Genomic DNA, 23,897 nt, shown 5'->3' on the forward strand with positions numbered 1-23,897 from the left:
ATGAATCCATGGTTCACTTACATAAAACACTTCAATTTTGGATGACTCCTCATTCGGGCACGTTTTAAAAAAATCAAGTCACATTGATGGAACAGTTTTTTCTCCAAGTTTCTTTGCACAGAATTTAATGTCTAATAACACATCTATGTACATCAATAATTGAAAGTTTATTGTGAGCATTATAATTATTCTTCTTGGGGGGCAGATATGCAAATGATGCCTCTCTTTGCACCATGCCTTACTGTAATTTGCAAACCAACGACAGACTTAAATTTTGCTTGTCAACATTTTTTTGCACCTGCCGCCGCCTTCCCTGTTGGCACTATCACACCTTTCTTGTTGGCATTTTCGATATAATTAGTAATGTTAAACATAAAGTTGTAGTTTCCCATGAATATATTTTACACAACCATTTTTTGTGCTTACACTGAAGTACCAATTAACACTACTTTGAACTTGAACATGACTGTACCTTGTCATGTGGCCAAGTTAGTTTCCACAACAGCCAGATAACCAATTTGCCTTGCTGAATAATAAGTGGTACCTCAAACCCTGAAGCAATCGTGCATTACTTCCAGGTACTAAAAGTCTTTCAAGTCCATGCAGTTAATGTAGTTTAGCTTTTCAGTTGCTGTGATTATGTATAAATTAAACTCTGCTAAATAAAGGAGAAAAATGAAACACACAATGAAAGTCTGGTGCAGTTTCATTGTATACATATATTTTTCTGAATAAATAAAATTTGTATATTACACTCATTTCATATCAAGATCAAGCCGTCACCTTAGATCTTATAATAATAAACAATTACTCTTTTTGTCATATTCAGAAGCCCAAATTTCATTTCTAAACTAGTACAAGTTCACAATCTGAGATTCATTTTATCACAAAAAGTTGTGGTTACATACAGAAAAAGACAATTTTCATCAATCCACAATAGCAAGCAAAGCTCTCTTATAATCACCAGAAGTGTCACCCTGAAAAATAAAAATATAAATTTTAGTACATGGCGTATAATGGAAGTAAATGTATACAGAAATCACACACACACACACACACACACACACACACACACACACACACACACCCTTTGGGGCTATAGAAATCGGCAAGTAATGTATTTTACATATTTTCATTCACTGACATCCTGCGGGGTAATATTCTGGTGTAACACACTATTTTGAAAAAAATGTATCATTGCACAAAAGAAAAGTTATTATAATTATAGGCAGAGTTCACACATGTACATCTAGCTGGCATTTGTTCAAACAATTTGGAACATTAACCAAACCTTTGATGTACATTTATTCACTTATAAATTTGTTGTTAACACTCAACTGCAGTTTCAGAATAGGAGAGAGAAAATTTAATTGTTCTGCTTGTTTCAGGCTGTTGTGCCTATCTTCAGACGGCTATACTTTTTTTTTTCCCCCGACAATATCTGAAGACTGGCATGACAGCCCAAAACCAGTTACAGCAATAACGCAAAGCTTTTAGAAAAGTATGCGTGAGAGGTTGCATTCTCCATCAATGATGTTAAATTTAATAGCAGCCATGGAGTTCAACAAGATCCAGCATGGATAAAATAAAACTGGAATATTCACCAATAAAACACTAGTAGGAAAAATAAGCTAACCTTTCCTCTAGTGAATCAACTTTGACTTTTGTTCTGCCTTATGACAATTCTTTCCTTTTTATCGACAACAATGCGCATTCCCACAGAGAAGTTTGCGCCTGAAACACTAAAAGGTGAGAGTGCCTCAGAAATAAAATTGCCAGTTGGTATCCCAAAATTTACAAATTTAGTCTACTGGACATAAGTTAGACTCACAAGACTTAATGCAGTTAAGCAAACAACTATGGGGGAGAGGGTGGGGGAGAGGGTGGGCGCGCACAGGAGAAGGTTTATGGGAACCCCATGTTGGTTGTGTTCTGAAGCACATGCAAAATGTTTGTGCACATATAATCCAATGTTTTCGCATCATTTCAATTTCACATAAGTAAACTGTCAAAATTTTCTGACCGGTAAAATTCTTTTCACAAGAACAACATGTCTTGATGTAGCAGAGAGAAGGGAACCAGTGGAAAAATGCTAAGGCAAATATGCTCCTGTTTAAAAAACTAATTGAAAAGAGAGGCACCAGCAGCCTCATTCTTCCTTCCTCAGCACCTTAAAATTTTCACAAAAAATTTGGCGTGTGAACATATTCACACTTGTTTATGCTGAGAGAAGACAGTGGTTATGGTACAGAAAGAGTGAATGTGGCAATGGCTGTGTGTGAGAAAAAAGAAACACAGCGACAGTGGAATGACAATAGTGCTAGGAAAAGAGTGAACGAGGCAGTGCTAGCAGAAGAGAAATAAACAAAAGGAGAAAGTGGAAGTTGGTGAGAGCTAATGATGATGTGAGACAGTCAATGACAAGGAGGAAGAGAGGGATAGTGACAGTGAGAAGAGATAGCAGTAGTTGGGAATGAATGAATGAATGAATGAATGAGATAGTAGCAGAAAGAGAAAGAGAAAAAGAGAAAAAGAGAGAGAGAGAGAGAGAGAGAGAGAGAGAGAGAGAGAGAGAGAGAGAGAGAGAGGAGAGAGAGAATGACGGAGACTGGCTGAGAGACGGGGGGACCGTGACAGACACACACAAGGAGATAATGTCAATGATCTGGACCGAATCAATGAGTGCGAATGGGCTAGTGGGAGCGGATGGGTCTGAGTGACTTACAGCAACAGGCTAATGTGTGAGTGAGTTGGGAGTGAGAGGCGAGTTGCACATTAAAAAAGTGCAAACATATCTGTTTGTCAAACATTTGGGATAATTGTAAAGGTGCTAAGGAAGGTAGATTGTGGCAGCTGGTGTAGTTCAATAAGAATGGCACTAAGAAGATATTTCAACTGATCTGCATTTATTTTATTATTCTGAATAATATATTGTACACTTAGTGCACCCCTGTATTCTTTAACTCAATTATCAAATTTAATTCAAGTGTCTTGTGGTAGCAGGGTTCATTCATTAACAAACATCTGCAAGATGTCTTCAGCCAAGCCATCATTTGTGATAACAAGACATTACACGCAGAAGACAAGATCATGGCTGTATGGAAAGTGCTACGAACTGTGGATTTCAATATTCAACAACAGCTTTTGGATCAAATGTAATGATAAAAGAATCAACTGTTGGGCCTGTATACAGATACAGCTTTACAGCAACTGTTAAATAGGAGTGTATGTACCACAGACATGCTTAAATCCTGAATTTACATAGGACCAAAATGTTAACATTATTCTGCAACAGATCAATATTTTTGGTTGCAACAGGTACACATCCCTCTCCACGTATCACTTTTTGTTTTCTTACTTGATAGTGCAAGCTGTCTTGTTTTACTGCATGGCACTGGGACTTACAAAATCAATGGCTCAATATATAGGATCCTAGGCGGCCTAAGCAGGAGATCCTTACATTAACTTCTTCAAACTGAAAATGTTCTCATATTTCTTACTCAGTCTATGTACAACTGGGAATATCTAGCCAGCACTAAGTGGACAGGAAATTCATTAATGTCTAATCACGAGTTACAACAAACACATCTGTTTTTGCATTATTCAAAGCCCAATGTCATCTTTCTGGCTCCTGATTAATTATATTCATTGTACATAAGTAATTATTACCAATACCTGTAAGGGTACTATTATCAATACCTTTACTAATAATCTATCACATTCACCAACATCTCATGAATACTATACTGTTGGTCTTTTGATATTTTCCAGAAGGAACAGTTTCACCACAACAGATGGGGAATTCCCTATTCGATTGCACGCACTTGAGCAGATGCAAGACAGGCAGTTCAGAGTCGTATGGGCGCCCAATGGTGACAATTGGGCTGCAGCCCCTATGTTAGAGAAAGTGTGTCGGTGAAGAAGTGTTTGCATGATTACGACTTTGAGGAGTATAGTGAAAGCAAGAAGTATTTCTGTACACAAGGAAGAAGTTTGGTGAACTAATAATTAAGGCATTGAAGGTTATAAGTGGAAGAGAGATCATGCATTTTTTACATGAGTGGCTGCCATTTATGCCACATGGAAGCTTGAATATTATCAAGGTGACTTATCTTTATTGAAAACCAGAAGTAGTTAACTATAAGCTACCGAGACACTTAAATCTTTCTGAACATAACTTCAAGCTGAAACTTTTAGTTGTGGCTGGACTGAATAAGTGCTGTGAGACTGCATGAAACAGACTAGGGAACATTTACTTGTTGGAAGTATTAATGAACTGTGTTTCAGTTGCGCGACTTTTTATCATTCTAGTAATATTGTTGAATACAGATTCCTAATAGCACAGAAAACAGTGTGTACTGAGGCATGCTGGGAAGTTATGCCTTTGAATTTTTTATGCCAAAATCCTTAAAGCTTTTTAAATAAAACATATGTTATTGACATTCTACATCTTTATTCTTCATGTCTACACATTAGTAGACCTCTGACACCAGAGTAGCGTGTAATACGGCTGTGTGTAACATAACTATGTTGGTGCACATGACACAGCATGCTGTAGTCTAATCTCAAATTCGAAAAGCTCATCCACACCTTGAGCTTTCTCTCCTTCAGCATGACAATGTGAGAGCACAAATGAGCACTGCAACATCTGTAACATTCTGGTGCTTCGGGTTCACTGTCATCTATCATCCTCCATGGACTCCCGACTTGGTCCCAACCGATTTTCATGCATTTCCAAAAATTGAAGAATATGTTTGAGGGCTTTACTTTGATACTGAGGAAGTGGTGCAAACAGAGGTGAGATTGTAATTCTACCAACAAAGTTGAACATTCTACAGTGATGGTATTAATAAGCTGGTCTCTTGTTGGGAGAAATGTGTTTGTTGTGCAGGGGATGTTGGGAAACAAATATGTAGACATGAAAAATAAAGATGTATACTATTAATAACATTTGTTTATTTAAAAAGGTTTACGAGTTTTCACATAAAATAGTCACAGTCATTACATTTCAGCATGCCCTCTTAGTTTGGTTCATGCACGATATAATTCATTTGCCATCTATGTATCGCTATGTAAATCGTCACCTCTCTTTTCTCAGTAGCCTGACAGCCAAGAGAAAACTGTTGAGGTACAGGGAGAGGTCATATACATCAACACATGAGTTAATCAAATTAATGCAATCTTCGGATAACGTAGAGAAAAAGTTAAAGGACTTTGTTCTATGCTGAAGAAACTGTACGTGTCGCCGTGTGAAAGAACTTTGTTCTTCAGAAAAGAAACTAGGGATAAAAATAGAAATTAGGGGACATTAATCAACATTCTGTTAAATGAAAATATTGCCATATCTTCAAAGAGAACTTCATATCAGATTGCACTAGGAAGAAATCGTAGACACTGAATAAGTACAACTAGCCACAGAAGGGAATTAGGAACACGCTGTGAATGGTAACTGCGTGTACGTGGAAAGTGGATTTCATCACTTTTGGATTATGCAAGAAAGAAGAGTTACAGAACCATTGCATCACGATGCATCACATCTGCAGTATTTTGCAAAAGCGGCCAGATCATTGTCATGGGCTGTCGCACATAACTGAACGAAAGGCATAGTATTGCATGGCACTGCATTGCTCCTTAGTGTGATTAACAGCATAAATAGTGTGCTGCAAATACTAGAAGTATATTGTGTTGGATAGTTTACAGTGCTGCTTTAGTATCTTCTTTACGTCATTTAGTAACAAATCTAAAATTGATGACAAGGACTATATGGCTAATATAGCAAGTTTTGTGTTAGCAGAAGAGCCAACACCGTGTTACGAGTGGAGGCCGAAATGCACGCATTTTAGCTCACGCAGGCTGGTGTGAGGAGGGAAGCACTATACCGACGTGATGTCTGGAACATGACAAGGAATGAGAATTCAGAAAGCGGACGTAATTAGTTTGATACTTAACTTTAATCCATAAATGATGAACGTCACTCTTTACGGTACATGATACACAATATTATCTGTTCAAAATACATTCTTGAAGATAGTAATTATAGTAACTGAATATGGCGCCTTGCTGCTAGGTCGTAGCAAATGACGTAGCTGAAGGCTATACTAAACTGTCGTCTCTGCAAATGAGAGCGTATGTAGACAGTGAACCATCGCTAGCAAAGTCAGCTGTACAACTGGGGTGAGTGCTATGGAGCCTCTCTAGACTAGACCTGCCGTGTGGTGGTGCTTGGTCTGTAATCACTGATAGTGGCGACACGCGGGTCCGACGCATACTAACGGACCGCAGCCGATTTAAAGGCTACCACCTAGCAAGTGTGGTGTCTGGCGGTGACACCACAGCAAGTGCAGACTTACTTGAAGCTGCAGATACAGGAAAAGAAGTGTCAGTAAATGGATGGTCAGGGAAATCCAATAGAACTGAATACAAATACTTTTCTAGAGGTTGTGGATCAAGGTGCCTCCACACAGTAACCCAAAACTGGAAAATGGAAGATGGGCGTGGAAAATCCACTGACAGCAGATTTTTCAGGTACAATGAAACTACTTTGGCAACTCTTGCGCGAACAGAGTTGAAAAAAATTAGGCTAATCTCACAAAAGATTTTGCTGTGAGAATCAGACAAAATCTTAAAAGTGCGCGCGCACACACACACACACACACACACACACACACACACACACACACACACAGCCAAAAAACTGCTGCGTAGCATAGCTAGACAGTTCAAAGAAGACAGACTAGTTCTTGATCAATATCAGAAAGAGGGAGTTAATTAATTCCATCAACAGATGCTAGAAAGTCAAGATTGTGCTGCTGGTGAAGTGAAACAAGACCAAACTGAAATTAAAGTCAAATGAGAACACACTGAGCTAGTTACAGAATTAAATAAAACAAGACAGGAGCTTTAGGAACATATCACAAATGTAGATTAGATTAAATTATTCATTCCATAGACCCACAAAAAAGGGGATCCTCCTGGGTGTGGAACATGTCAGATAAACACATTACGAAAATGAAATTAGAAAAACTTGAGTTACATTAATTTTAATGATCCTCAGTCAATAAACAGTAAAATTGTTTACATGAATTAAAATTAAACTTCTAATATTTACAAGTTTTGATACTTACATCTATTTTCCATACATCCATCATTCACACAGTAGGTAGTTACTTGGTTGTTACAACGAAGTATTGTCAAAAATTAAAGTATAATAAATTTCATTAAAATAGTCTACTGCACTTGAGAAATTCATGGATGGAATATGCCTTGTCTGAAACTAAACTCTTAATGGTTGCTGGTAACTTATTGAAAATATGCGTTGCTGAATACTGGACTCCTTTCTCAGCAAGAGTAAGTTATTTTAAATCTTTATGTATATTGTTCTTATTCCTAGTATTGATACTGTGTACTGAGCAGTTAGTTGGAAAAAGAGATGTATTATTTACAACAAACTTTATTAAAGAATAAATATAGTGAGAAGGTGTGGTTAGTATGCCCAGTTCTTTGAATAGGTTTCAACATGATGTTCTTGGATTTACACTACCCTACACTCTTATTACACGCTTCTGTACTCTAAAAACTTTTTGTCGGTTTGTCGAGTAACCCCAAAATATAATACCATATGACATAATGGAGTAAAATAAGCAATATATATATGCTTGTGTCTGTATGTGTGGATGGATATGTGCGTGTGTGCGAGTGTATACCTGTCCTTTTTTCCCCCTAAGGTAAGTCTTTCCGCTCCCGGGATTGGAATGACTCCTTACCCTCTCCCTTAAAACCCACTTCCTTTCGTCTTCCCCTCTCCTTCCCTCTTTCCTGATGAGGCAACAGTTTGTTGCGAAAGCTTGAATTTTGTGTGTATGTTTGTGTGTCTATCGACCTGCCAGCGCTTTTGTTCGGTAAGTCACCTCATCTTTGTTTTTATATATAATTTTTCCCACGTGGAATGTTTCCTTCCATTATATATATATCCTATGTCTGACATCATTCGCATTAGACACAGACTTGTTTAGGCGCTTTAGCAGTTCGTTAGTATGTCGCTCCCAACTGAATTTAATATTAAGTTGTATTCCCAAGAATTTTACACTCTCAAATTCTATTTCCATGTAGTCATATTTTATACACACACTAGGAGGAAATCTCTTGGAAGTTCTGAGCTGCATATAGTGAGTCTTCACAAAGTTTAATGACAGTGAACTGGTTATGAACCACTGATTAATGTCTGTAAAAATTTGATTAGCTGCCCTTTCTAAATTTATATTTGACTTAATATTTATTGCAATGTTTGTATCATTTGTAAATAAGACAAACTTGGCATCTGGTAATGTAACAGATGACAGGTCATTAATACACAGAAGAAAAATCAGTGGGCCTAGTATGGAACCTTGGGGAACACAACATGTAATTTCTTCCCAGTCAGATGATGTCTGATTGTCTACTGCTGAAGTGTTATGTAATGACACCCTTTGTTTTCTATTAGTAAGATATGACTGAAACCACTTTCCAGCACCACCAGTGATGCCATAATATTTTAATTTACTTAAAAGAATGCTGTGACTCACATAGTCAAAAGCCTTTGACAGGTCACAGAATATGCCAGTTGCCTCCAATTTGTGGTCTAATGAGTTAAGGACATTTTTAAAGAAAGTCCCCGAGTGGAGCAGGTCCCTAAGATCACAAGTTTTGATTTGAAGGTGCAGGAAGTGCCCATGCAACACGACGGATGAGTCAGATTATGAACCTAGAAATAAACAGCAATCATTGCATGACCTTAAATGCAAGCTGAACCCAAGTCCCAAATAGTGAGACCGAAATGCAAGCTGAATGGCATGGTCTGAAGCCGACCAAAGGTTTCAGCTCGTTTTTTGGTGTGTAGTGGTGACGTAAGCAATGATGAACAAAAACATGCATGTTTTCTACAGGGCATGCAATTAAACACATTTCAACCTAAAGGAGATGTCCACTACTGGGTTTATTAGTAGTTTTAAGGATCCATTACTATCAGTAATGACCAATGCTGAAAATATCTCTTATGTTTTTAATCATTAGACTGGAGGTGCATATCAACTGGGAAATACTTAGCAAAGTACTGGTCAAAATGCACACAGGATAGCTTTATATATGGGCTGTATAATGAAGATTATAAGGAGACTGGTGAAACATGAACAGAATTTTTGGAGAAGAGATTGGGTAAGGACTGGTCTTTAGGAAAACCATTTGAGGATGAGTATGTAAGGCATCTGCCTTCTGAGATAGGAAGACAATTAGTGGGAACAATATCAGCACAACTGATCAGGGTAGAGAAATTTTTGGACGAACAGAGAAAAAAGAAATAAGATCTGACGGAATTACATTTTTCTGGAGACACATGACTCTCAATTTTATTGTCGATAAGTATAGAAGCTGATGCAATAGATTTTGTTGAGAGTCTCATGTTTCTCAGATAAATAGATCACCGTCAGCTGAGGTACAGGTAGGATTTCCCAATTAGTGTAAGAACATAAAGAAAGCCGGTAGTCTGCAAGTCAACTCACCATGCTGCCCAATGCCACTATATGCACCTGTAGGTGTGCACAGAGAATGCTGGTTAGCTTGCTAGTCAAGGTGGAGCAGTGCCACTATGGGTAGAATGTCATGCAAGCTCTGTAGCCTGTCTCACATGATTTTACGGAAACTATTCATCAACAAAGTTTGATTTTTGTGGTACAAACAGCTATATATGTCGGCTTCATGGTCTTTCTTATTACGATATTCTCATTTAAGTAAGACACTTTGCAAAGTACAAAAAAGTTTGCAATGAAAATTATAGGTCCCTACGATTTTGTGTTTGGTGCATATTACAGTTTATTTTGTTGCGAATAAAATTTAGCTAAGATATTCAATTTTTCTTTAGATTTGGGAGGATGTCTGTCTCCAACCTCGAGAAAATTGAGTTAATATAGGATGCTCACTTACAACAGGTCATGCACAAGAATGAAATATTAATAACGTACTTCATATTTCCTAATCTGTTTTCAAGATAATGAAACAAGATTTTGGCAACTGATAGCACACAACGAGAAGAATATTTTGTCATATGGTTAACCTACAGAAGTTTCTTATCTAGACTTATACAGTGAAACCTAATGTTTTTATTTAATTCTTTTCAATCCAGTACCGTAATTTTTGAAAGGCACTGATAGCTAGTGAAAAGAGAATTTGCTAGTATGAAAATATATGTGAAATATCTGCTCTTTTGTTACAGCAAATTGACACAATGAGGTTTTCCGTAAGGTATTTACCTCTCTGGTTGCCTGTTGCTTGTTTAATAAGACACTCTGTTTTGAGATTCTGTCACAATAGCTATTGCAAGATGAGTTTCTGTAATTTATAGTGTGTTTTGGCAACAAAACCAAAATTAAACCTGTCAACATGAGAAATGTAGCTGTTCATCATAATTGAGGATGCTTCTTCAAATAAGAAATGGTCAACAATTCAGACAAAAATAAATCACAAATTCTCTTCCAATTTCAGAGGAATCCTATAACCTTGTTTATTTTTAATAATGAGCAGCTGGGATTCAAACTTCCGAAGGATTTTCTTTCTACACCTCAGTTATATTGGACATGTGAAAAAGTACAGCAAATAGCATATCATCTTTCCATTCCTATACTGTACAGAGTGAGAGAGTAAATCCTCTTACCACAAATATCTTTTAATTCACTAGTGATATTAACTTTGATGAACAGTTCGCAATGCTCTGCAAATCATCAGTGTGTTCAGAGCATCAAAGTTAGAAAAAGTTTTATTGAGTCAGTTATTATTTGAAATAATAAATTTGGTGCCTGTGTATCTGTGAATAACAAGGTTACAAACACATGATAGTCATTACTTTATGAATGCCTTGAGACTACTCATTAAGGCTAATGGATAATAAATATATATATTCTATCGTCGACACATCAAAAGGCAATAAAGGTGAAGATCACCACTTCACACTGAATGGGGATAGGAACAAAAAGGTGGTGCACTATTTGTTCAGGATTATTTTCAGATTTCTCAGATGAAGAAGAGGGAGAAAATCCTTTGCCAAGTTTCCATTCCAGGAAGTCTCTATTGAAAAGGCATTGGGTTATGGGATTCTACCAAAATTAAAAGGAATTGTCACGTTATTTTTGTATGAATTGTTAATCTTTTATCATCTTTCGTTTTGCCTTAGGGCACAAAAAAAACAACTGGGGTCACCCAAGTCAAAACTATAGAACATGAACACAGAGGGGAGTCAAACAACTACATGTCAGTCCCAATGGACAGAATACGAGACAGCTAAAAACAGGCATGTGGGAAAAGGGCTAAGAAAAAAATGCCATACAAAAATGGAAGTCCAAAACTAAAAATTAAATGGCCTTCGCCATATTGCTTTGGTGGATAAAAAGTAAAACGTAGTCAACAGCCCGCATGTGATTCGTTAAAACGGCTGATAAATCAGACAGCAAACCCAAGCTGGAACGTAAATTGTTAAAAAAAAGACATTTCAGCAAGAAGTGGCGGACAGTTAAAATTTGGGCGCAATGTGTACAAAGTGGTGTCGTAGTACCGCTTAGCAAATGACGATGGCTAAAAAGGCAGCGCCTAATACGCAGTCAAGTTAAAATAATCTCAACCCTGTGGGAGGGCCGTGAGGAGGTTGTCCAAGGCGCTGGGAGAGGCTTAATAAGCCGAAGCTCATTCCCGTGAAGGGAGGACCATTGGTGACGCCAAAGGGACACCACCTCCTGACAGAAGGCAACGCAGAGATCATCAGAGGGAGTATATGTACTTGCAGGCTGAGGTATGAGGAGTGCAGCGTTGGCAGCAGCATCAGCAGCCTTGTCTCTTGGCAGACAGACATGACCAGGGACCCACAGAATGGTGACACTGGCTCCATCCAGAGTGAGCAAGTGACAGTTTTCCTGGACCCACTGCACTAAGGGATGAGCAGTGTACAGCGCACATAGACTTTGGAGTGCAGTGAGGGAGTCTGGTGAGCAGAGGACAAAACTGGAAAGGCTGTGTCGCTGGATGTAATACGTGGCCTGATACAAGGTGAAGAACTCAGCTGTAAATACTGAGGAGTGTGCCAGAAGCCGATATCGAAAGACACAGGTGCCAATGACAAAGGCACACCTGACACCACCGTCTGTATGAGAGCCATCAGTGTATACAAAGATACTATCGCGAAGTTCCATGCAAAGGATGCAAAGGTTGTGAAACTGGAGGTGATAGACTGAGGCTGGAGTAGTGTCCTTAGGAAGTAAATGAAGGCCAAGGTTAACATGGGCCACTTCATGAAGCCAAGGTGGTGACGGGGTTCACACCCAGTGGGGAAGTTGCAGGTAGTGTGAAGTTAGGGATGAGCCCCATACTGACGATCAACGGAATCATCAAAGACGGAGGCATAGGAGGGGCGGCCACGCGTGGCAGACAAACAGCGTGCATACCTGCTGAGGAGAAAGTCACGCCGGTAGGACAGTGGGAGTGCAGCAGCTTCAGCATACAGACTCTCAACCAGGCTGGTGTAAAAGGCACCCGTGGCCGAATGGATGCCATGATGGTGGATAGTGTTGAGACGGTGTAAGAGGGATGGGTGTGTAGATGCATAAACAAAGCACCCATAGTCGAGTTTCGAACAGACAAGGGATCAGTACAAACAAAGGTTCGATCGGCACCCCAGGAAGTACCATTGAGGACACGTAGGTGATTGCGGGACCGCTTATAGCGGGCTGCCAGGTAAGACAACCAAGAGGACCAAGAGTGTTTCCTATCGAGCATGAGCCCCAGAAATTTTGTAGTGTCAACAAATGGAAGGGCAACAGGCCAAGATGTACAGATGGTGGGAAAACCCATTTGTGCCACCAGAAATTTATACAGACGGTTTTGTCATGGGAAAAGCAAAAGCCATTGCCAATGCTTCATGAGTAAAGACTATCAAGATGCCGCTCAGTGGTTGGTTTAAAAGAGGGGGTTTGTTGGTTGGTTGGTTGGTTTAAAAGAGAGAGGGGAAGGGACCAAACTGTGAGGGCATCAGTCCCTTGTTCCCGGTAAAATAATTACACAAGGGAAAGAAGAAAAGAAAGGAGACATACAGCACAATAATAGGAGAATGAAAAGAACCAGAAGAACGTCACGAGGACAACCAGGAAAAGAAAACCACAGAGAGAAGCAAGAAACAGGTAAAAGGGGTAAAAACAAGAGAGCAAATGACCGTGACTGGCTGACCACAAGAATCAAATGGGAAAGCCGGAAACTCTGACACATTAAAACATCCACCCTAAAAGCATTACAGTGGAGAACACAAAGGGACAAAGGACATATGTTAAAACTTACACAGAATGATAAAGCCCATCATCACGTATAAAACTTAAAACTTAATTAGCCGATGAGACGTTGTCAGCTAAAATTGATGGCAATGAGTTCAGTAACTGAAGAGTCCGTCGCAGGGCAGCCAAAGGACAGCTCACCAAGCTAAGGGCCACTGTCAGCTGGACACCACAACGACACTGAGGTGGGTCATCACGGCACAGGAGGTAGTCTTGTGTCACAAAAGTGCGGCCAATGTGGAACCAGCAGAGAACCACAGAGTCTCTGCAAGAGGCCAACATTCAGGACTGCCACACATTTGTAGTCTCCTTAATGGCACGCAGTTTGCTGCGTGTGCTGAGGTTATGCCAGTTCATCTCCCAAAGCTGCAAAACTTTGCAAGTTCATTGCCTGGGATTCCGACGTCACCTGAACGACTAGACTGTTCCAAGGCATACATGGACTCCTGGATGGTCACTACCAAAGGATGACAGGGTAGTACTGGTTGATAGCTTGTAAGCTGCTCAAGGAGTCAGTACACAGAAGAAACGACTCCCCAGGGCATGAATGGATGTGCTCAAGAGCACGAGATATAGCCACCAGCTCGGCAGTGAAAACACTGCAGCCATCGGGCAATATGTCCTCCATGGACATACGCGAAGCCGACATGATCATCAGCCATTGAGCCATCGGTGTAAACCAGTTCATGGCCTTGGTACATGTCAAGAATCAAGAGGAAATGGCAGCGGAGAGCCGCAGAGTTAACCGAGTCTTTAGGGCCACGTGAAAGGTCGAGGCGAAGCTGCGGCCTAGGTGTACACCATGGAGGTGTACGTGAATTGACATCAAGTATAGGTGGTAAAGGCAAGGAATCCAGTGCCAAAAGGAGGGATCGGACACGATCTGCAATTGGAAGCCCTTACTAGGGCCTCCGATGCGGGAGATGAACTGCTGTGGGTGGGAAAAGGAGACGGTAATTCGAAAGTGTAGGAGAACTATGAACGTGTGCAACGTAACTGGCCAGCAGTTGTGCATGCCTCACCTGCAATGAAGGGACTCCGGCCTCCACAAGGATGCTGGTTACTGGACCCATCCTAAAAGCTCCTGTCACTAGGCGAACACCACAGTGGTGCACTGCGTCAAGTAAACCCAACGCTGAGGGAGGGCGCCGACAAACCACAAACCAGACCCCACAGTCAAAGCGGGCTCTGTACAACTGCAGCAATGTAGAGCGATATGCACACCAGTTGGTGTTGCTCAGGCAGTAGAGGGTATTGAAGTGCTGCCAGCACTTCTGCTTAAGCTGATGAAGGTGAGGAAGCCAAGTCAATCGGGCATCGAAAACCAGTCCTAAGAATCGGTATGTCTCCACTAGAGTGAGTGGATCGTCATTAACGTAAAGTTCTGGTTCCGAATGAACAGTACGATGCTGACGGAAGTGCATGACAGATGACATTCGTGGCTGGAAAATGGAAGATGTGGGCTAGAGCCCATGACCGCGCCTTGTGAATGGTTCCCTGTAAGCACTGCTCAGCAACACCAGTACTGGAGGAGCAATACGAAATGCACAAGTCATCTGGATACAGAGAAAATGAGACCGATGGCCCTACAGCTGCTGCTAGACTGTTAATAGCCACTAAAAATAGAGACACACTCAATATGGAGCCTGGCGGAACGCCATTCTCCTGAATACCATGGAAGGCACCAACTTGCATGGAAAGTACGGAGCGACAGGAAGTTGGGGATAAAAATTGGGTGTGGGACCCAGAGACCACACTCATACAATGTGGTAAGAATATGGTGTCGCCAGGTTTTGTCGTATGCTTTATGTAAGTTAAAAGAGACTAAAACCAGGTGTTGGCGTCTGCAAAAGGCTGTTTGGATGGCAGACTCTAGAGCCACAAGATTATCAGTGGTAAAGGGACCCTGCTGGAAGCCACCCTGACATGGAGCCAGTAGGCCATGTGACTCCAGGACCCGACCCAACCGCCAACACACCATACGTTCCAGCAGGTTACAAAGGTGAGGCTGATGGGCCAACAGCTATCCACATCAAGCAGGTTCTTATCGGGTTTGAGCACCGGAATGATGGTGCTCTCCCGCCATTGCAATGGAAAGACGCCATCACACCATATCAGGTTGAAGATGATGAGGAGATGTTGCTTGTAGTCGGACGAGAGATGTTCAGTCATCTGACTGTGGATCCGATCTGGCCCAGGAGCCGTGCGGGGAAATGTGCCAGGGCACTAAGGAGCTCCCACTCTCTAAATGGGGCATTACATGATTCACTGTGGCATGTAGTGAATGAGAGAATTTCCCTTCCAGCCACCGTTTGAGACTACGAAAGGCTGTGAAGTAATTCTCCGACACAGAGGCTCGAGCATAGTGGTCAGCAAAGTGCTTGGCAATCACATTTGCCTCAGTAGATAACACGACATTTATGTTAACACCGGGAACACCTGTTGCGGCCTGGAATCTGAAAACACATTTGATCTTTGCCCAGGCTTGGGAAGGTGATGTATGGCACCGAATGGTTGAGGCATCTCTCTCCCAACACTCCTGCTTCTGTCGTTTGATAAGTTGGCGAATGCGGGCACAGAGCCGTTTAAAGGCTATGAGGTGCTACAGGGAAGGGTGCCGAATATGTCGCCGTAGAGCTCGCCGATGCTCTTCAATTCCCCAGTGACTTCCAGTGACCACTAAGGGACTGTGTCTTTAGCCGAGGGCACCCTATAGAACGATGGATCATGTTTTCTGCCGCAGAAACAATTGTTGTAGTGATTTGCTCAAGCAATACTTCGATGGCACCATGTGGGGGAGATTCAGTGATGACAGCAGAGGTGAAAACTACCCAGTCTGCCTTGTTTAAAGCCCATCTGGGTAGGTGACCATGAGCCTGACGCCAGGGTAGCGACAGGAAGATGGAGAAATTGTCACTTCCACACAGGTCGTCATGAGCTCTCCTGTGGATAGATGGGAGAACGTCAGGACTGCAGACCAAGAGATCAATGGACAAATGTGTGCTATGTGCCACACTGAAATGTTTAGGGGCACCTGCATTTAAGAGGCAGAGGTTGAGATGGGACAGTAAATTTTTGACAACTCTGCCTCTGCCAGTAAGCACAGTGCCACCCCACAAGGGGTTATGGGCGTTACCATCTCCCAAAAGTACGAAAGGTTTACGGAGTTGATCAATCAGTGCAGCCAATACTATAAGGGGTACTGCACCACCGGGAGGGAGATATACATTACAGATAGTTAGTTCCTGCGTCATCCATATCCTGACAGCCTCTGCTTTAAGAGGGTTTGAAGGGGCACAGGTTCACCACATACTGAGTTTAGGACATAGATGCAAACTCCACCTGACGTGCTATTATATTCACTATGGTTCTTGTGATATCACCTGTAGCCACGAAGGACAAGGGTCTGCATTGCCGGGAACCAGGTTTCCTGGAAGGCAATGCAGAAAGCAGGTGTAAAGCTTAACTGTTGCTGTAGCTCAGCCAGGTAATGGAAAAAACCGCTGCAATTCCATTGGAGGATGACATGATCATGAGACTGGGAATGCATGATACACTCAATGAAGCAGTCTATGCCTCATGGTCACCTGCTGCCACCGGATAAGTACCTGTGCGCTCAACATCCATTGTGTGTGAGGGCCCAACAAGATCTAGGTCCTCAGAGGACACCAGAATCATCACTTCATCAGCAGAGCTTGTAGGTAGCAGTGGTGTGGGTGCTACCACAGTGCCTTGGTTCTTGGGGGTCTTTTTCTTTTTTCTTGCTGCTCCTTAGGTTTGTCTGGCTGGGAGGGCTTCACTGATTCAGTCTTGGGGACTGAAGAGGACTGTGCAGCCCCATGACCAGCTACCTGTGGTTACGTCAACCACTGGCGGGTGTCAGCTTTACCACTGGTAGGAACCTGGGAAGGGAGTGACCCAAGGGACCCCTTCCTAGTGAGAGGAGCCAAATAAAACAAACCCTTCTCAGGCTGGAAAGTGGGGACTGACGTCCCTGATGGTTCCAGGGGATGAGAGGGGTGTTGCTCCCGAAGTACGTGGTGAAGGAGCAACAGGAAGGGTAGTGCCCCCCACCATCAAGGGGGCACATGGAGTCTGGCAGATCAGAGCCAACTCTATGCGGCAGAACAGAAGATGGTAGAGCCGTTGTCATAGCGGCGAGCAAGGCGAATGGTGCTCTCCACAGTTGACACAGATGGGAGCTGGGGCCCATGGAGTATTGGGACGTGAAGGACATCCACAATCCCGACAGGTGACACTGGAAGTACAGTGGGAAACATATGGCCGAACTTCCAGCACTTAAAGCACCGCGTCATGGGAGGGATATATAGCTTCACATCAGAGCAGTAGACCATCACCTTGACCTCCTCTGGTATGGTACTTTGGACCATATTTAAGCTCTTATGGGGTGTGATGGTAACAGAAACATCCCCAGCTTGTCACAAGCGAGTAATGCCCATGACTGGGCAGAGAATGCCATTTTTATCACGACTGACCTTGACCACATTTTGGACAAGCCCTTCACCTCACCAAACTTGTCCTCTAAATGCTCCACAAAAAACTGAGGCTTCATGGACATGAATGATTCCGCATCAACTCTCTAACATACGAGGTGCCGGGCCGAATAAGCTTCGCTGCCATCCTTAGCCTGGTGTTCCTCCCATGGTGTGGCCAGGCAGGGGAATGGTCTGGAGTCTTATTTCTTAGCATTGAAGGTAGATCTCTACCGCTTAGAGACTGTTGGTGGTCCACCACCAGCAAGAGATGATAGACTATGCTTCATGGTCTGTCATCCACCCTGTTGCCACCCATTCCGACCAATGGCCCTCCCCACAGGCGCCACCCAGCCACTTCAAAAGCCACCTGGCAGGATGGCCATTGCCAGGAGTCTCGATACCCCAGGGGGATGGGCATGAACTCCTTGGCATACATGGGGAGGCATCAGGAGAGCGATCCCTGTGTGGTCAGGGGGCTACAACCAACAGGATACATGGCAGCTCCACCCCAATGGACTGGCTACCATGCTGGATATCAGGTGCAACCAAGTAAACAAGTCCATTATCATAGGCAGCAAAGATAACAATACTGCACAGTTGATGGAAAAATATGCAGCCAAGAGGGTGACCTCACCCAACAGTTGGAGAATGAGCAGAAGTGCAGATCCACGTCGATGAAGGATGCGAAAGGTCTCAGCGCGTGATGGACACAATGCACCATGTAACGCACCCTTCCCCAATTGGCTCGCTCTTCAGGAAAATTTTGAAAATGGAGGTCAAATCCTACAGAGGACCATCGTGTAAAGGCCGAAACATGTGAGACTTCTTTAGGTCACCTCTTATGACAGGCAGGAATATCTCGGGCCTATTCGTACCCCCAGACCCGCAGGGGACTGGGGGTGGGGGGTGGGAAGGCGGTTAGTGAGACAGGTCCATGGGGAACTGAAATAGATGGCAAAATCGTCAACAAACAGAGTCTGAGATGCCCGACGGGAGACAGCCCATTATAGGGTTCATGGCGATAGCAAAGATGACAACACTCAGGGCGGGACCATTAGGCACACCATTTTCCTGGATGAAGGTGTCTGACAAGGCAGAATCCACACACACCTTGAAAAATTGGTCTTGTAAAAATGCCTGAAGAAAACACATGGAAGCCCCACACGTAAAGAGTACAGAGGATTCCACTTCTCCAGCAGGTGTCTTAGGCCTTCTCCAAATCGAAAAACATGGCCACAGCCTGGGATTTCCGCAGAAAACCATTCGTGACAAGGGTGGACAAAGTAACAAGATGGTCAACTGCAGAACGCCGCACTCTATATCCACACTGTGCATTCGTTAGTAAATGGCAAGATTCGAGCCACCACACCAGCCGGGCATGAATCATACATTCCATCACCTTGCAAATGCAGCTGGTAAGAGAGATGCGGCATTAGCTAGAAGGAAGGTTTCTGTCCATACCAGGCTTAGGGATGGGTATGACTATGGCTCACACCAGCGTCCAGGAAATGTGCCCTCAGCCCAGATGCGGTTGTATGTGTTAAGCAGAAAGTGCTTGCCCGCAAGAGAAAGGTGCTGCAATATCTGAACGCGGATGGCGTCATGCCCTGGGGCGGAGGATTGGGATGAACTGAGAGCATGATCTAGCTCCCTCATAGTAAAGGCAGCATTGTACCGCTCATGATTTGGAGAAAAGAAAGGTACCACCCGAGCTGCCTCTGCTCATTTCTGATGGAGAAAGGCAGGTTGATAGTGGGAAGAGCTCGAAACTTCTGCAAAATGGCGGCCCAAGGTGTTGGAGATAGCAATAGGATCCACGATGACATCAGCTACTGTCAGGCCGGAAATTGAGGAATGTATCTTGGGTCCATAGAGCCATTACATGACACAGGAAAGTGTGGAACTGTTAAAAGAACTAGTGAATGAAATCCAGCTAGCTCTTTTGCTACCCCGAAGAATGCAACGAAACTTTGCATGCATCTTCTTTATAACGATTGCAGTTTGCCAGCGTAGGGTGGCGGTTAAAAACATGGAGAGCACGTCTCCGTGAGCAAACTGCATCGCACCAAGGGACTGGGGCATGACGTAAAGATGAAGTGCAAGGAACTGAAAGTTCTGCAGCAGTAAGGGTAACGTCGGTGACATAGTCCACCTGGTCATCACACCTGGGGAAATCTTGTTCTTCGAAGGTTACCAGGGAGGAGTAAAACTACCAGTCAGTCAGTCTTACTAAGCTGCTATTTGGGTATACAAGTGGATGGGGTAGGAGTCAGCAAACTGAGAGCACACGGGAAATGGTCGCTCGAACAGGTGTTAGAAAGAACATACCACTCAAGACGATGGACAAGCTGGGCAGTGCAGAAGGGTAGGTCCAAATGGGAATAGGTATGTGAGGAGTCGGAAAGGAAAATGGAAAGAAGGGGTTAAGCTGGTTAAGAAGGTCAGCCAAGAGGGCACCCTCTGACAGGTCCTGGGAGAACCCCAAAGAGGATGATGCACATTAAAGTCACAGAGTAGCAAAAATAGGGGAGTTAGCTGCCCAGTAAGTTGAAGGAAGGTGACTGAGGTACATAAATGGTACAGAGGGAGAAAACAGGTGGGGAAGGAAAAGGCGAACGGCAACAGCTTGAAGATGGGTAGTCAGGGAGATGGGTTGACTATGAAGGTCATCTTGTATGAGCAGCATGATGCCCCCATGAGATGGAATGCCGATCTCACAGGGAAGGTCAAAATGAATCGGTAAGTAACGTGAAAGCTTGAAGCGGTCACGAGGGCCCAATTTTGTTTCCTGAAGGCAGAGTACATGGTGATGCTAAAAGCAGCTGTAAGTCATCTTTGTGGGACCAAAGGCCGTGAACGTTCCACTGGAGGAGAGTGATGAGGAAGAGACGTAGGGGTGTCACCTCGACAGCTGCCGAGTGACAGCTGGGGAAAAGGCATTACTAAAGGGCACAGAAGCAGGAGGATCCTGCTTCATGGGATCCACACAAGCATCAACTCACTTGTACAATCTATCTGTGGAGTCCTATGCCAAAAAATGGTTGTTAGTGCAACAGGCGTCACAGAGGATGGTTGGGCGAAAGGATCACGTGCTGACACCATCAAGGACAATCTTCGAGGTGGTGAAGGAGAAGGCCATTTGCCTTTGGTGGACTTCTTAGAGCCTTTCCGGTTAGATGGACGCTTGGGTGTTTGGCTGGAGGGACATAGGAAGTCTTCACAGTCCTTTCTGGCCTACTGGTTGAGTAGCCGCTGGTTTCGGCCCGTGGGGTGAGAGTTTGACAACTTGTTGCACAGCTGGATGAGGGGGGCGGGGAGGGGGGGAGGGGATGGTGATTTCACAACCTCAGAGCTGAATTGGAGGTCACATGTCTGTGTGGCCATGTCCTTCATGGAGCGAGGGGTAACAAGAACAGAACTATACATACCAGACAGGAGAACGCAGGGTTTGCGACTAGCCAGTAACTTGCGATCAACTGGATAAGGCCCCTTTACCTTTACTCAGATCTCTTTAACAGCCTGCTCCTCAAGATACACTGGACACTCCTGAGAGGAGGCGGCATGGCCACCATTGCAGTTGATACATTGGGGAGAAGGAGGTGGACAATTGCCCTCGTGCACATCCCTTCCACAGGTGACATGTGGCTGGGAGTCGACATGATGTTCTAGTGTGGTTAAAACAATGACAATGGTAGCAGCACACTGGGTTTGGAATGTATGGCTGGATGGTGATAATTTCATAGCCTGCTTTGAGCTTGGATGGAAGCACCATTCTATCAAAGGTGGGCACTACGGAGGAATCTACCTTCTTCATTACACGATGGACGACAATGACACCCTGATCAGAGAGGTAAGATTGTATTTCAGCCTCGGTTAGACCGTCAAGGAGCCTGGTGTAAATTACACCAAGGGAAGAATTCAAAGTTCTATGGGCCTCAACATGAACAGGGTAACCGAGGAGAAGCGAGGCAGCAAGCAGTTGTTGTGCTCGAGAATCAGAAGTGGTCTCCAAAAGCAGAGTGCTATTCCACTATGTTTGTAGCATCTGCAGACAGATAAAGCAAGGAAAAATATGGATGGATGGATGGGAGGGGGGGATGGTGACCATTATCTACAAATTGTCCAGGAACAAGACTGCAGTCATAGGAGTTGAATGCATGAAATGGAAACAGTAGTTGAGAAGAAAGTCAAAAGTTCAGCCTGCTCCCAACATTCTATCTGTACATTGAGCAAGCAGTAAAGAAAATCAAGGAGAAATTTTTAAAGGAAATTAAAGTTCATCAAGAGCAAATAAAAATTTTGAAATTTGACAGCGATATACTAATTCTGTCAGACATGGGAAAGGACTTGGATGATCAGTTGAATGGAATGTACAGTTTCTTGAAAAGAGATTACAAGAAGAATATCAATGTATGTAACACAAAGATAAAGGAATACAGAGGAATTAAATTAAGAAATGCTGCACTATACATTGCAGACTACCAAGAGCAAGAAAAAATTTCTGAAAAGAGAAATCTGTAAACATAAAAAATTAACTTAAAGGTTATCAAGTTCTTTCTGAAGGTACTTGTCTGTAATCTCATAAAGAAGCAAAATGTGAACAAATAACAGTTCAGACAAGAAGAGAATAAAAGCTTTTGAAATGTGGTGCTACATATAGAACACCGGTGACCTATTCTAGAGTACTGCTCGAGTGTTTGGGATCCGTACCATGTTGGATTGAAGGAAGACATCAAACCAATTCAAAGGAGGGCTGCTAGATCTGTGTGTGTTGCACAGATGCTTTGGGAACTCAAATGGGAATCCCTGGAGGGAAGGTGACATTCTTTTCGACAAACACTATTGACAAAATTTAGAGAACCTTCTTTTGAAGCCAACTGCTGAATTATAATACTGCTGCCAACATACATCGTGCATAAGGATCACGAAGATGAAATATGAGAAATTAGGGCTCATACAGAGGCGTATAAACAGTCGTTTTTCCCTCGCTCTATTTGCGAGTAGAACAGCAGGGGAAATGACAAGTAGTGGTACAGGGTACCCTCCGCTACACACCGTACAGTCGCTTGCAGAGTATCTATGTACATGTAGATGTAGAAGAATGCTAAAGATTACAAGGGTAGATCTAATACTCTATGAAAAAGCACTGTATTCAACTGGGACAAAAAGAAATTTATAGCACAACTCAAATCAAAGAAGGGATCAGCTGATAAGGTGTCCCTGATGCATCGAGAAATGAATGATTAGGTTTTGGATGGAAGTCTAAAAATTATGGAGGGATACCAAGGCTCGAATAAAATAAACAGGTTCAAATGAACATAAGCTGCAGTAGTTCTGCAGATATGAAGAGGCTGGCATAGGATAGACTAGTGTGGAGAACTGCAGCCTGTGCAAGCCTCTTCATCTCTGAGTAAGTACTTGATGTCTCGGAACATGCTCTAACAACTGATCCCTTCTTCTAGTCAAGTTGTGCCACAAATTCCTCTTCTCTCCAATTCTATTCGATACCTCCTCATTAGTTATGTAATCTACCCATCTAAACTTCAGCATTCTTCTGTAGCACCACATTTTGAAAGCTTCTATTTTCTTCTTGTCTAAACTAGTTATCGTCCATGTTTCACTTCCATACATGGCTACACTCCATACAAATACTTTCAGAAACTACTTCCTGATGCTTAAATCTATACTCGATGTTAACAAATTTCTCTTCTTCAGAAACGCTTTCCTTGCCATTGCCAGTCTACATTTCATATCCTTTCTACTTTGACCATCATCAGTTATTTTGCTCCCCAAATAGCAAAACTCCTTTACTACTTTAAGTGTCTCATTCCCTAATCTAATTTCCTCAGCATCACCCAACTTAATTCGACTACATTCCATTATCTGTGTTTTGCTTTTGTTGATGTTCATCTTATACCCTCCTTTCAAGACACTGTCCATCCCGTTCAATTGCTCTTCCAAGTCCTTTGCTGTCTCTGACAGAATTACAATGTCATCGGCGAACGTCAAAGTTTTTATTTCTTCTCCATGGATTTTAATACCTACTGCGAATTTTTCTTTTGTT

General features: G+C 42.8%; 1 protein-coding gene across 4 annotated transcripts in view; it reads right to left on the reverse strand.

Annotated features, from left to right (window-relative positions):
* Nucleotides 1-694: 694 nt before the first annotated feature.
* Nucleotides 695-23,897, reverse strand: part of LOC126469868 (annexin B9-like) — a 93,084-nt gene continuing 69,881 nt past the window's right edge. For all 4 annotated transcript variants that reach the window (XM_050097185.1, XM_050097186.1, XM_050097184.1 and 1 more), the window contains exon 9: nt 695-977. In XM_050097185.1, the coding sequence (XP_049953142.1) occupies nt 927-977 (51 nt within the window). In that variant the 3' untranslated portion in view covers nt 695-926. The remainder of the gene's footprint in view (nt 978-23,897) is intronic.

Source organism: Schistocerca serialis, chromosome 3 (genome assembly GCF_023864345.2).
Source record: "Schistocerca serialis cubense isolate TAMUIC-IGC-003099 chromosome 3, iqSchSeri2.2, whole genome shotgun sequence".
Classification (NCBI taxonomy): domain Eukaryota; kingdom Metazoa; phylum Arthropoda; class Insecta; order Orthoptera; family Acrididae; genus Schistocerca; species Schistocerca serialis.